Source organism: Malurus melanocephalus, unplaced genomic scaffold (genome assembly GCF_030028575.1).
Source record: "Malurus melanocephalus ecotype Western Australia unplaced genomic scaffold, MMel_1.1 scaffold_304, whole genome shotgun sequence".
Lineage (NCBI taxonomy): Eukaryota > Metazoa > Chordata > Aves > Passeriformes > Maluridae > Malurus > Malurus melanocephalus.
This window is the reverse complement of record NW_026623536.1, coordinates 776,802-789,175: the sequence shown is the minus strand read 5'-3', so window position 1 is coordinate 789,175 and position 12,374 is coordinate 776,802. Positions and strand designations below refer to the sequence as shown.

General features: G+C 42.4%; 2 protein-coding genes across 2 annotated transcripts in view; one reads left to right on the top strand and one right to left on the bottom strand.

Moving 5' to 3' along the window:
- Nucleotides 1-415: 415 nt before the first annotated feature.
- On the bottom strand, nt 416-11,779 carry NUDT6 (nudix hydrolase 6). The gene is made up of 5 exons (XM_057377171.1): nt 11,620-11,779; nt 10,468-10,671; nt 5,619-5,674; nt 3,134-3,188; nt 416-804 (listed from the first exon to the last, which is right to left on the bottom strand). Exons 1-5 carry the CDS (start codon nt 11,777-11,779, stop codon nt 416-418), a joined length of 864 nt encoding a protein of 287 aa, XP_057233154.1.
- AFG2A (AFG2 AAA ATPase homolog A) overlaps nt 11,763-12,374 on the top strand; it is a 163,047-nt gene continuing 162,435 nt past the window's right edge. Inside the window, exon 1 of the mRNA XM_057377170.1 lies at nt 11,763-11,997. Within this exon, the coding sequence (XP_057233153.1) occupies nt 11,778-11,997 (220 nt within the window). The 5' untranslated portion in view covers nt 11,763-11,777. The remainder of the gene's footprint in view (nt 11,998-12,374) is intronic.

Genomic DNA, 12,374 nt, shown 5'->3' with positions numbered 1-12,374 from the left:
CCTCTCCAAAGTAGCAAAACATAAGCAGTTATTTCCTGATATTACAACTACTTTTGCAGATACCAGATTAAGCCATGAATGTTTCATTCTGCCTTTATATTGATCTTTAAACCTTTTGTGCCAGTGGATRTGGAGGTAAAATGACTTGGAGAATATATTTTCAGGATCAGTAACATTTCTGTTTTCTGCTAATATCTATGTATTTTACTTATGCTTGCTTTACGGAGTAGAGGAGAAAAATCTGATACTTACTTATAGCAATAATTACCTTTAAAAATAATTTATATCTTAGCTTATTAGAGAATAATTACTTTCTAATAATTACCTAAAAAGAAGCCCATGGATAACTTAAATATGCAACACTGCAATAATGATTCTAAATTATTACCATAAGGAAATGTGAAATGTGTTGCTATCACGTCATRTTTTTGTAGGACTCGGGCAGCTCCCTGTGGTAGAGTTTGTAGAACAGGCCTGTGTAGACAGCTGGGAACTCCCTCATGGTTATGTCAATCCTATCAAACCCTTCCCGGTACCCGTAGAGTAAGAGCTTGGCCACGTTGCTGGTGATGGGAGTAGTGTTTTCCGTCCTGACCAGCTCCTCCAGGTCCATCCACTCGCACCGGAGGCACTCATGCTGGCAGAAACTGATGTGGAAGGAGGAGGGCTCCATGCGGCAGATGATGTACATGTCTGACTTCCCGAAGGCTCCTGGGTGTTCGTGTTGCTGCCTGATGCTTAGGATGGACTTGAACTCTGACTTGATGCCAGTCTCTTCAAAAACCTCTCGAACTGCTGTGTCTCCTGGRTAGGAAGAGAAATCCTTACAATATATCTGAGAGTAACTTAATACTCSTTAAATGTTTTGGAAGGGTAGAAAGCCTCTAACGCAAAGCATTCTCAGTTCTGCTTCAGAAGGTTTKCAGAATGTAAGTCTGCTTTTCCAACACAAGGGTAAGCTAATTTTTTGGTCCCCAAACAACAGTAATTGCTAAGTGCCTTTCYTGTGTGTATCCTACAGAATTTCTTTGGTAATGCTGTACAGGCTTTTCCAAATAATGTAACCACCTGGCTGTGTCTGGTTTGAGTGGTCAGTGTACAGAGCTGTTGTGCAATGTAACCTACTTCTGTTCGTTCATTTTCAGTAAGAAATGAGTGTGCTGGATTKCTTCTAAAAGCAAATGTACTTTTAAAGACTTGTAGAGATTCACCATCCTATGGAAACTTGCACCTTGGCAAATCAGAGGGGAACAAAACAGACATTTCAGGGGCAATTTCAGATACTGGAAATAATAACTCCTGGTGGCAGGTGATTTTTGTTAATGGGCAAGGGTCTGTATTACACAGAAGTGAAAAACTGAGATTGTGAGAAATGCTGAGGCAGGCTGTGTTTAAGAAAATTGCAGTAATGAGGGATTTCATTTAAGTTTTGAGCTTTGCTTTTAGATGAAGTGCCATTTTCTGTTTCCTTTTTATTTAAAGTGTGTGTATATATAAATATCTAATGACAGTTAAACTAAAAGAAACACTAGGCTGGAGTGTTCAGAAATACGCAAATATAGAAGTGTGTGCACTTTGCTTTATCTGCATTATGAAACTATTGGTATTAATTGCATGAGTCAGTTGGCACCCATTTAAGTAAGCAACCATGCATTTGTTACTACATATAACCACAGGATTTTAAGTATTGTAATTGAAATGTTTAATTATAATTGAAAATGTAGTCTCTTGAATGACTTTTTAAATGAGTTTTTAAGGTTTGATATAAGAATGAAAAAGGAAAATTAGGCTCTATTACATTTTATGCTTCACTAATTTATATCTTCTTGTAATATAAGATGTGATGCAGAGAATCATAATTTTTATTGTTCTGTAGTTTAGAAGTGGCAGGAGTGGAGCTGTAAGAGCCTTTTCTCCTGGGTGGTTTTCAGTCCAGATTCCAGCCCTAATCTCACCTGTWAAGTCAGGGATGGCCACTCTGTTACTCAGTATCCCTCTGGGGAGTCCCACTGGAATGCCAGYGCTCGTCATTTGTTCCCTTGAGTACAAAAATCTTGCTGCTGCTGTCACTAGAAGTGAGAAGGAGCCTGGCTAGACAAAGCCAYGGATTTTGGGATTCTTTAGAAAACATTGATCCATTTCACTGATATGTTGCATTGTCCAGCAGATATTTTTGATTTCCATCAGTGGATTTGACAGAAAGACTTAAAACATGACGCATGAATTAAGAGAACTAAACTCAGCCCTATCCTGATAACCAGCAACTTTCTTCAYGCATTGAAATAATGAAYGGGAATACAATCGTACCACACATTGTTGTAGGGAGTTGCTAAAATCATTGGTATTTCTAAGGTATGAAACAGTCAGGAAACCTGGCTTGACACCCAGTTTAAGAATTAGCCAGTCTACGGATCATGATTTTAAGGGGTGAGATACAAGTGAAAAAATGCCAGATTTTCTCTCTTCATAGACACCCTTGTTCATTCACCTGTGAAGATAAACTGCTGCAGTCCTCAYCATCAGCTGTGCTATGTTGGGGAGAAAGGAGACATTTCCTCAAAACATCACTGTTTCCTATCCTAAGCCACGAGTGCCTCAAGTGCCCACAAGACTGARGCCCTGCACTTCACAGTGGCCCTGTAGCAAAGAGCAAAGAGCTCTTGATCCAAACTAATTAAGTGAAGGGGGGTGGAAGGAAGCAAGTGCTTTTATTTCTGTTTGGCATGTAAAAATGGAGATTTGGAAATTTTTGCTCAGTACATCCCTGAGGTCACTGCCCTGGATTCCAGCGTGAGCTGAGAGCTCCGTGTTTCAGTTTTTTTTGGGCTATATATGGATTACCTTAATCCTYTGCACTGCTGGCATATATTGCAGCATATCCTACCAGCCTGCAAAAATTTAGCTGGTCTCAAGCACTCACTTAAAAGAAAAGTGTGGAAAAGGGTAAATGTTACAAATACAGAACTTCTTTACCCTGAACATAATGTTACCATTAAGGTCCCAGGATCACTCCATCTRTGCACCATTAATTCATTGAAACAATCCACCATAGGAGCAAGGTGGGTCACACTGTATTTCAGTGGTATTTATGTCTTTATAATTGTGTTGATGTCTGACCTGTTCTAGAACTTACCAATGTCTTCTCCTGGATTGGACAGACCTCCTGGAAATTTCCATGCATTTATAGTCTGTTGGAGGAAATATCCATTAATGAAGTAGTCAGCCTGTGTTGCACTCTTTAATACGAAGGACACAGTTAACATCTTTTTTTTTTTTTGTTGAAGTTGCAGTATTGCTATTTTACAAACATTAATAAGTAGGAACTTGTTTTTTCCTGCTGACATAATGATCAGAGACAGCTACAGTCTGTATGAACTATTGGAACAAAACATCTACTGACTGAAAATACAAACTGTCTAACAGTCATTAGACAACATTGCTGCTAGATAGAGTAGTTGAMTATTTTWAAAAAAGCTGCTACAGACTATGTAATCTTATATTTAATCACTAATGTATTCCACTTCCAYGGTTTTTGGCTTTTAAGAAATGTATATATATTTAATCTTACCAACAGGTATTATGATTGTACTGTTCTATACTGCACTGGCTTTAAGTTGTCTCTGTGTGTCTGTAATGATCCTTAARTGTAACTCGTCATTTTCATGGACTAGAATAAATGAGGGCTTGTGTGTGATTTGTGTATAGAAACAGTTATTGAATTGCAATAAAGTTCAGTATTAAAACATGAAGCTTGGTGTTGTTACTCACACTGCTAAAGGAATCCCAGTGCTGCACCTCTTGCAAGAGCATAAAGATTTGTAGGCTTTACCTTTATTTCTATGTACTTTCTATTTTTTCCTTATTGAAAGTTTATGTAGGAAGAAGTTACCCCTCAGCTAGAAATAAATGCACACTGGCCCAAAAAGTGTTTTTTTTGTCTAAGTAGCATAGCAGGGAAGCTGTATGCTTTCCAGTGATTGGAAACCTTAATGACTACATTGGAAAATGTGTTGGGTTTGGGTTTTTTTCTGGGCATTCTTAAAGGGTTGGATAGAATTTTAAAGWAATAGGTTAAAAATAGTGCACATGGAAAATATGTATATTTGTCTGTTAGCTTTCAGATTTGCTACTGGTTCCTGGAAATCTTTGTATGCTACAGAATTGTCCTGCCACAAACCCAAACAGCTCTTAAAATGCCAACAGCTGTTTAATTTAAGTTTTTTTTAACTTCAGTATCTGTTTAAGATATTTACTAAAAGGTAAATATGTGCATTTATGTTTTTGTGAATAAAAGGATAAATAAATGCTGCTTTTCTAATGTKTACAACGTGCTCTTCTGTCCCTGGAGATTCTGTAGAGCTAGAACCACTTTTGGAGTCTACAGCATGACAGGTAGGTTTGTGCTTTAACTGGTAATTGCTGAATGTAAGCCTGAAGGTCCTTCTGTAGAAAAGTCCTCAACATTTTATTGTTAGTAAAAAGATAACATTTTACTTTTATTGTAACTAAATATATAAAATACAAAAATGAAAAATGAATATCTTCAATTACAGGAAACGAGAGGGAGAGAAACACCCTTGTCTTTACCCAGCATGTGGGATCATTGATCCTGTCTAGGAAAGCACTGGTTCACTGAAGTTCATTAACTGTTGAAGTTACTAATGAAGTGATGTTTTGGATTCTGATGASGAATGTCTTAGTACCTGTTTCAGGAAAGGCAGGAAAATGCAGCCAGGGAGATGCTGGCATAGTTGTAACTGTATAAAATGAAAATTATGCATCCAAGTGTGTCAGTCTACCTAGTTAAGTTCTGATTGTTTMATGTTAAAACTGCATTAATCTCACTCTCCTAGGGACAATTTAATTTACAAATAAAAGCATAATGGAAGCTAAATGTCTCTTAAATGGAGTAGCACAGACAGTTGCCAGTGAGCCAGAGAGCTTTCYGCAGCAGCTGAGTTAAAACCTGGTTTAGCCTGATAGGAGCTGGAAGACATTTCAGGGATGGATGCTCAGTGACCTCAAGCCACATCACAGGAGCCACCCTCACCACACCACTGCTCTGGTTTGGCATTCTCCGTAGCAAGGGCCAGTGCTTCTGTGTATGAGGAATTAAAGATCTTTACACCTGCTGCACTAAGACGGTCTCCAGGTCACAGCCAACCATGGCTACTGCTTATTTAAAGCCACAAATATGCCTGSAATTTTGGAAACCAAGCAAAATCAGAATCCTTCTCTCAAAATCTATTTGGAGCCATGGGGGTTTTCCAGAGGCCTGCATGGATCCAAACACAGGATCAGGGATTCTTGGGTGAGTTATAGAAAAAACCAGAAAACTCAAAGAAGGAAAGATACTTAGRTCTTCTGAATCAATCACCAGTTTTAATTTATAACAAAGCTGTTGATATTCAGAGATTTTTTTTCCCCCTTCAAATGGAATACTGTAATCTGTAATACTGCTGATAGATGTGTTCAAGATATTTATAAAAGTATTTGAATTATCACAACTTTATCACAATTATGGACTGGAATATAAATAAACATATATTTTGTTTTATATTACAGAATAGGCTTATCTAAATGAACGTCTCTATTTTATTACCCTTTAACAAACATACCTTATTTCTGTCCTGTACAACCAACACCTTTCCAGTGCTTTCATCTAGAACAGCACCTGGTAGAGAAAGAWTATTTTAAAAGGTAAAGTGGACAACTGTGTTCAATCCTAACAACCAAAATTTAACATGTTTTGATAAAGCATAACAAACCCCTAATGATACCATGTACAATGAGCAAGGTTTGTATGGATGAATCACAAAGTGGTTTGTCAGTGGAAAATGGATGCACCATAAAATATCAGAAAAAGGTTAAACATCCCATATAAAAATTGAAAGTTGGCAGTACTAAGATAAGTAATTGCAACACTCAAGTTCCAGATTAGACAAGAAATGAAAAGAAAAAYTTGCTTGTGTTAATATCAGGACAAAAGAATGCAAGATCAAGAGGTTGCCCAAACAATCTGGCAAGGCTGCTCGCTTTAGCAGAGACATGCCTGTAATCTTCCTCAAATAACAGAATTTTCCAGTGACTCTGGCTTAGAAGTCACCCTTAAGTGGGATGATTTTTTTCTCCAGTGAAAATTTTCTCCAGTGAAATTCATGACAAACCCCCCACCTGCTGTAGTGAAGATTTGAGTGTTTTTGGTTAATAACACACAAGGTTTAGTACTCAGTGGGCTGTAGTCATAAAGTTCAACTGGGCGATTATCTCTGAACTCGCACTATTCAGCTAATAACTTCTGACAGGAACTGCACTGTAATCTGAGTCAACTTGTTAATCAAAAAGTGTTGCTTCCAAGGAGAAAAGTGACACTTTCACTTGATTAAAAAACCTGTCCGGCTGAGAAGTGCAGCTTTTCCTTACGTCTTCATGCTCAGACCATGATTTTCTCCCACARGTTACAAATTTTCCTACTTTCTGGAACCCAAGTGCTTTCATGTTTAATTATGTCTTCTCACTGGTCATACTTTAAAAATGTCCTTTCTTTAAAACAGGTCTTTTTCTCAGATTGTAAAGATCACTGTGGTGAGCAGGATGAGTGCTGTGGTGCAACTTACCGGGTTTGTTTCCACATCAGACATGTATGGCTTCCAAATTAGATGTTAGCAGTAAAAAAATCAGATGTTAGCTGATGTCATTTTACAGCAGGAGGACGAGGATCCAGGCACATCTGTGATGACATGTGCATTTAAAATGCTATGGGGAAGTGTATCCACAGGAAGGAATTATTAAGGAATGAGTGTCCAGCTAAAAACGTTCTCTGTTTTTTAATAGATGGCAGATTTATGTGTAGGAGGAAWATTTCAAAGATGAAGTACCAGTCTTCCTTCAAGATATGTCAAAGGACATGCTTTAAGAGGGTAGTCACATAGCTGCCTCCCTGTGGCTTGTGACTTTATGATTTCATTCCTCCTGTAAATATTTAGCACTGACCAAGTTCAAGATCTGTAATGATTAAAAGGGGGAACAAAAGGACAGCAGGAGCCACCTTGTGATTAGAAGGTTTGTTTTCTAGAAAAGCCATTCCTCAGCCAAAGGGTTTCYGGAGATCAGGGAGGGCTGCTGAAGGCAGGGAACTGCTGTTTGGATCAAACAGAAATTTGTGTTTGCTCTCCTCTGTTCCCCTGAAATTGAAGCCTGTGAATGTAATTTTTGGCAGTGAAATTCCCAGTGAGATGATCAGAATCTCTGTTAGAGGAAGCCTAAATTCGGAGCAAAAACCAGGATTTGTGTCTGGTGTCATGTTCTGCTGCAGGGCTGCACCTGGCTGGTATCAGTGGGATCAGAGCTTGACTGCAGGCTCTGAATTGTGGTTTTAGAAACTCTCCTTCATGCTACAAATGTGACATCTGGAGCTTTAAATYATCCAATGCCAGGATGACTTTCTGGAAAGGTTTATACTCACAACCCAACCAAGTAAGCACTATTACACCACTGCTTGTTTTTGAATGTTCTCCTTTGGGAAATAGGTAAGAAAAGCATTTAGAAAAAAAGAACAAAAAAAACCAGAATCCCTTAGACAACTCCAGATAATGAGTAATGGAGGGGAAAAATATCTTCATTCTACTTGTTTTATTTATGACTGATGTAAAAATGCATGCAAAGAGAAGCACTTGTCAGCCACAGAATGAGCACAGATACAACTGCCTGCACTGTAAACATCAACAGACAGGAGTAGATATTTGTAAAACAACTTGGGAACTACTTTTAAGCAAGTTTTGATAAGTGACTTATCAAACCTATCTACCTTCATCTTCCTATGCAGTTTCACAATAATGCAGTTCTCATTTTAGATTTCCGTAAGTAACAGGAGTGGCCAAGGCTGATGATCCTCTGTGTGTGTGAATTAAAGTGATAGCAATGCAAATAACAGCTGTGTTTTAAAGCTGGCAGTACATGTGAGGGAGAAGAAAATGCCTTTTACTTTTCTTCCTCTCCTTTCACTTTCCTTCCTCAGCTTGTCCTCTCGTGCTGTTGTTATGTGGCATGTTTACAAACATGTCACTTTCTGGATGGCAGACCACATCCTGCTCGGAGGTTGAGAATTTTGGTAATCCTTTTAAAAAAACACGTTAATCACTTCATACACCAGAGACTCCTCTGTATCCTTACACATGTGGAAAATCCTGCCACCTACAAACGGATGCAGTAACTTAGCTGGAAGACACATCACATATTCCACTATTTCTAAACAATAATGGCCAAGCCCAATGAGTAACATTTGCTTCTCTCTCCTCGGCCACTCTCATTCCAGTCTGGTAAAATATGACCTGACCTCGCTTATTCACACCTTTGTCATCACTTGGCTGAACGGTCCTGAGGCACAAGCCCTGGCTGTGCTGTGCTTGCTGCGTGGGAAACTCCAGACAGGAGGAAAACCAGCTGCTGGTCTACTTGGCAATGAGATTTGCTACCTGCTCCCTGTTCCCTGTGCTGGCTTCCCGCTGGCCAGCCAATCACTCTCCACGTCTCACATCTCTGCTTTTCATTTTCAGGATGCTCAGAGGTCTGAGTCCTGCACTTCACTGACTGGCCACAGCTTTGAGATGGAGGCTCACTAGCAAAAGGCTTTTCTTTAATGCAATGCTTTATAAAATAATTTTTGTTTAGGAAATAAAAATGTCTTGTGTTTGACCCCTTCCCCAATATACAGATTTAAATAATTTRATATTTCAATAAAATTAATCAAAAATAGAATGGAGCCTTTCCACTACCCAGGGTCTCCCTCCTAAGTAGAAAGATAATGGAATAAACCTATCAGGTGGTATCCACACTGCTTAGTGTACTTTTGGGATGTGTTYCAGATCCACTGACAGTGAGTGGAACAAAAGAAAACAAAACAGAGAGCAGTCATTATTTCACACAGAGAAATCTGCTTGATACCTGCCCAAAATGCCTTCCCTAAGTATTTACCTACTTTAAAGAAACCCCGAATAATGAATAAAAATATACAGGTTTGAAAAATGGTAGCAAAGAATACATACATTCTATGTTGTGCAGTTTTAAAATGCATACAATGGACTATCACATCCATATACCTGCACTTATGAAATGTTTGCTTGAAGTTTTTCCTACTTGCAGAGTCCAAAGTGTTTTGAAGCACCAACTGCAAATTATGCTCTGAAAATATGTTTTAAAATGTTTTTTTTGTCAGTCTTGTTTTTTTTTACAGTCCTTCCTGGTGCCCACCAGGTCTCAACTAATTTCTTATGATTTTCTTTCAAGCAGCACTTTCAGCTGTGCAAGTCCTACTTCRGAAAGCTCCCTTTAACTTAGTCAGGTTTCCTCACAGGGAACAACACGGTGCTTTCTGAGAGGAGAATGCACTGTCCTGCTCCAGTTTAATGCCACATATTTTAATGGTGAGGTTTCCATACCTCAGGAAAACATGCTCCAACATGTCCATTGACAAACTCCAAGGCCGTCTTCAGCATCCACCCTGCCCTCTGCTGGCCTTGGAGCTGAAGACTCCCACTAGCGATGGSAGGAACACTTCTATAATTCAAGGGGTTTTTTTGCCTTTCACCTGATCTGCTGCTACACAGGACAAACCATATTTTAGAAGTTCTTCCTAATTACATTTTTCAAATTGCTGCTTATGGGTCTTAACACCATTTGGTGAAAAAATAACACCCCACACAGTCCCTGCAAGACAAGGACAAACAAATCAAACCTATAACTGGAAAGATTTGCTCTCCCCAATCTGGTGATTTCTGTGTTAATCCTTACCAGTATATGCCAGTATATGAGGGGTCCAAGCTAACCTCCAATTACAGATTACTGAGTGATGGGATAGGTAATGGCAGATCTGAGGAACTCTGTTGAGAGGGGAAAACCACTCAAATTTGGTGAAGCTAACTTCAAGCTGACAGTATTTTTTTAGCTCATCATCAGTCCCTTTTACCATGCTGTATGGAAAAAAAAGAAAAAGAGAGGAAATGGTCTTATCCAGTTCCTCAGAAATTTTCTCAGATATGGAATAACTTTCCATCTGTGATTGTGGGAGGAACTGATGGGCATGGCTCTGGTGTTTGTTCAGGTTTTTCTTGTAAAGTATGTGTTTAGATTGAAGACTTCTAGGCATAACCTAGAACAGCTTTTGAACCACTGCAATTTAGGCTATAGTTACTTTGGCTTCTGAACAATCCTTGTTGGGTCAAGTTTTCCCCATTTACAGACAATAACTTCAGCACAGTTTAGGCAGATATACACATACAGCATCTGAAGTAAGGACACAGCAGAGATGTGGGGTTTTTTTCTATCACTTTTTTTTTTTTTGTGGTTACCTTTTCATTTTAAAATGCAATAGGCAGCTGGGTATCCATGTGATGGTTGTGTTGAAGGACAATTCCTACTCTTAAGGGCTCCTTCAAGGTTTCTGTGGGTGCAACCACTCCTGCAACTCACCTGCAACCCCCAGCTGGTGTGTGGCAAACCCCGGCAGCCTGCTGGGCCCCTCTCCCAGCCACAGCGTCAGGGTGGAGGAGCTCTGCTCAGCATGATGGAAAGCAAAGCCTTGGGAGGCAGCCACTGCCACAAGRCTACTCTGGAGGATGGGGACATGGAGCCAGACAGCAACACGGCCTTCATCCCGCCACTGAGCCACGGACTCTGCAAGAGGGAAATGAGGGTCAGGAACCCCTTTGCCCTTGATCTGTGTCGTTTTAAACCTTACCATGCACAATAGCCATGGTTAATGTGCAAAAATCTGTATTTTCACCTMATTTACCATAGGGTTAAACTGKCATTRGTGTGAGAAGYTCATCAGCAGCGTAAGGGGCTGCCMKYKWKAYWYWTRTGKKRYAMMWYKKKKYTCACATGCAAAATGATGGCTTTTATGTTAGGATCTGCCACAAGGCACTGGGGAACCTTCTCATCTGGGATGCTGTCCCCAGTTCTGGGCTCCTCAGTACAAGGAAGATAAGGAACTACTGGAGAGGGCCCAGCAGAGGTCACAAAAAGGATGAGGARTCTGGAGCATCTCTCTCATGAGGAGAGACTGCRGGACCTGGACCTGTTCAGTCTGGAGAAGATGAGTCTCAGATATCATCAATCTAGATGAATATCTCAAAGGTGGGTGCCGAGAGTATGATGCTGGACTTTTTTCAGTGGTGACCAGTGACAGAACAAGGAGCAATGGCCGTATACTGAAATACGTAAACTTTTACCTCATCACGAGGCAGAACTCCTTCATACTGAGGGTGGCAGAGCACTGGTACATGCTGCCCAGCAAGAGCACCAAGTCTGCTCTGGAGACATTCCAAACCCACCTGCCGTGCTCTGCCATTCCTCTGTCACCTGCTCCGGGACACCCTGCTTTGGCAGGGCGATTGGACTGGATATCTCCAGAGGTCATTTCCAATCTCAACTCTTTTACGGTTCTGGGAAAGAGCTCTGCTCGCTCCCGCCAGCGCCCTCCGCCTCACCGGGGTGGCTCAGGAGCTGTGAGGGGAAGGTGGCGGCTGAGGGCGCCCCCTGGCGGACCATCGCCGCCCCTCACACACCGCCCCCCCCTCCACCCCTCCCGCCCTTGACTCGGGACCCCCGCCCGGCACTTGCCCCGCAGCCACCGCCCGAAGGCAGCCCGCTCCAGCCGCGGGGACCCGCGCAGCTCGCCCAGGTCCACGGTCACCCCCCCGAACTTGTCCGGCCGCACACGCAGCCCCGCCAGAGCCGTCCAGCCCCGCGCCCTCCACAGTGCCCGCCACGGCCCGGCCATGGCTCTGAACGGGGCGCGGAAGGACCGCCCCCGGGGCGGTGCCGGCCTCTGCTCCGGAACCACTCTCTGGCGGTCTGGGGCCAGCATGTCTGCCTCCTCTTCCAGAAGGAAGAGCAAGGGGCGCTCGGCTGCGGGAGGTGGCTCCCCACAAGATGCTCCCCTCGGAWCTGCCGCGGCTGGGCCGCTAACGCTACGCGTCGCCGATGCCGTGGAGGCAGGTACGAGGTACGGGGTGCGGGTGGTGGGGACGGGCATCCCCAGCCCCGGCTGCGTCCGCCYGGCGCGCTGAGGGCGCCTCATTTGAAACTGCGTCCCTACCCAGCCGCGCTCCCGGCGCCTCACCAAGGCGGGGTCGGGGGGGGTCTCTCACTCCAAGCCTCCACCAAAACTCTTCTTCCCGTGGGACGGTCCCGGCGGTAGCTAAATCACGGTGGAAGGGGCTATACTGGGCGTGGGACCGCGCCTGTTCCCAGCTTCGTCAGCGTCATCTCCCCGGGGGTCCTCCTTCTCCCCTCAGGGCGGGCTCCGTGAGGGCTGAGGGGGCTCGCGCCCCGTGAGGGCTGAGGGGGCTCGCGCCCCGTGAGGGCTGAGGGGG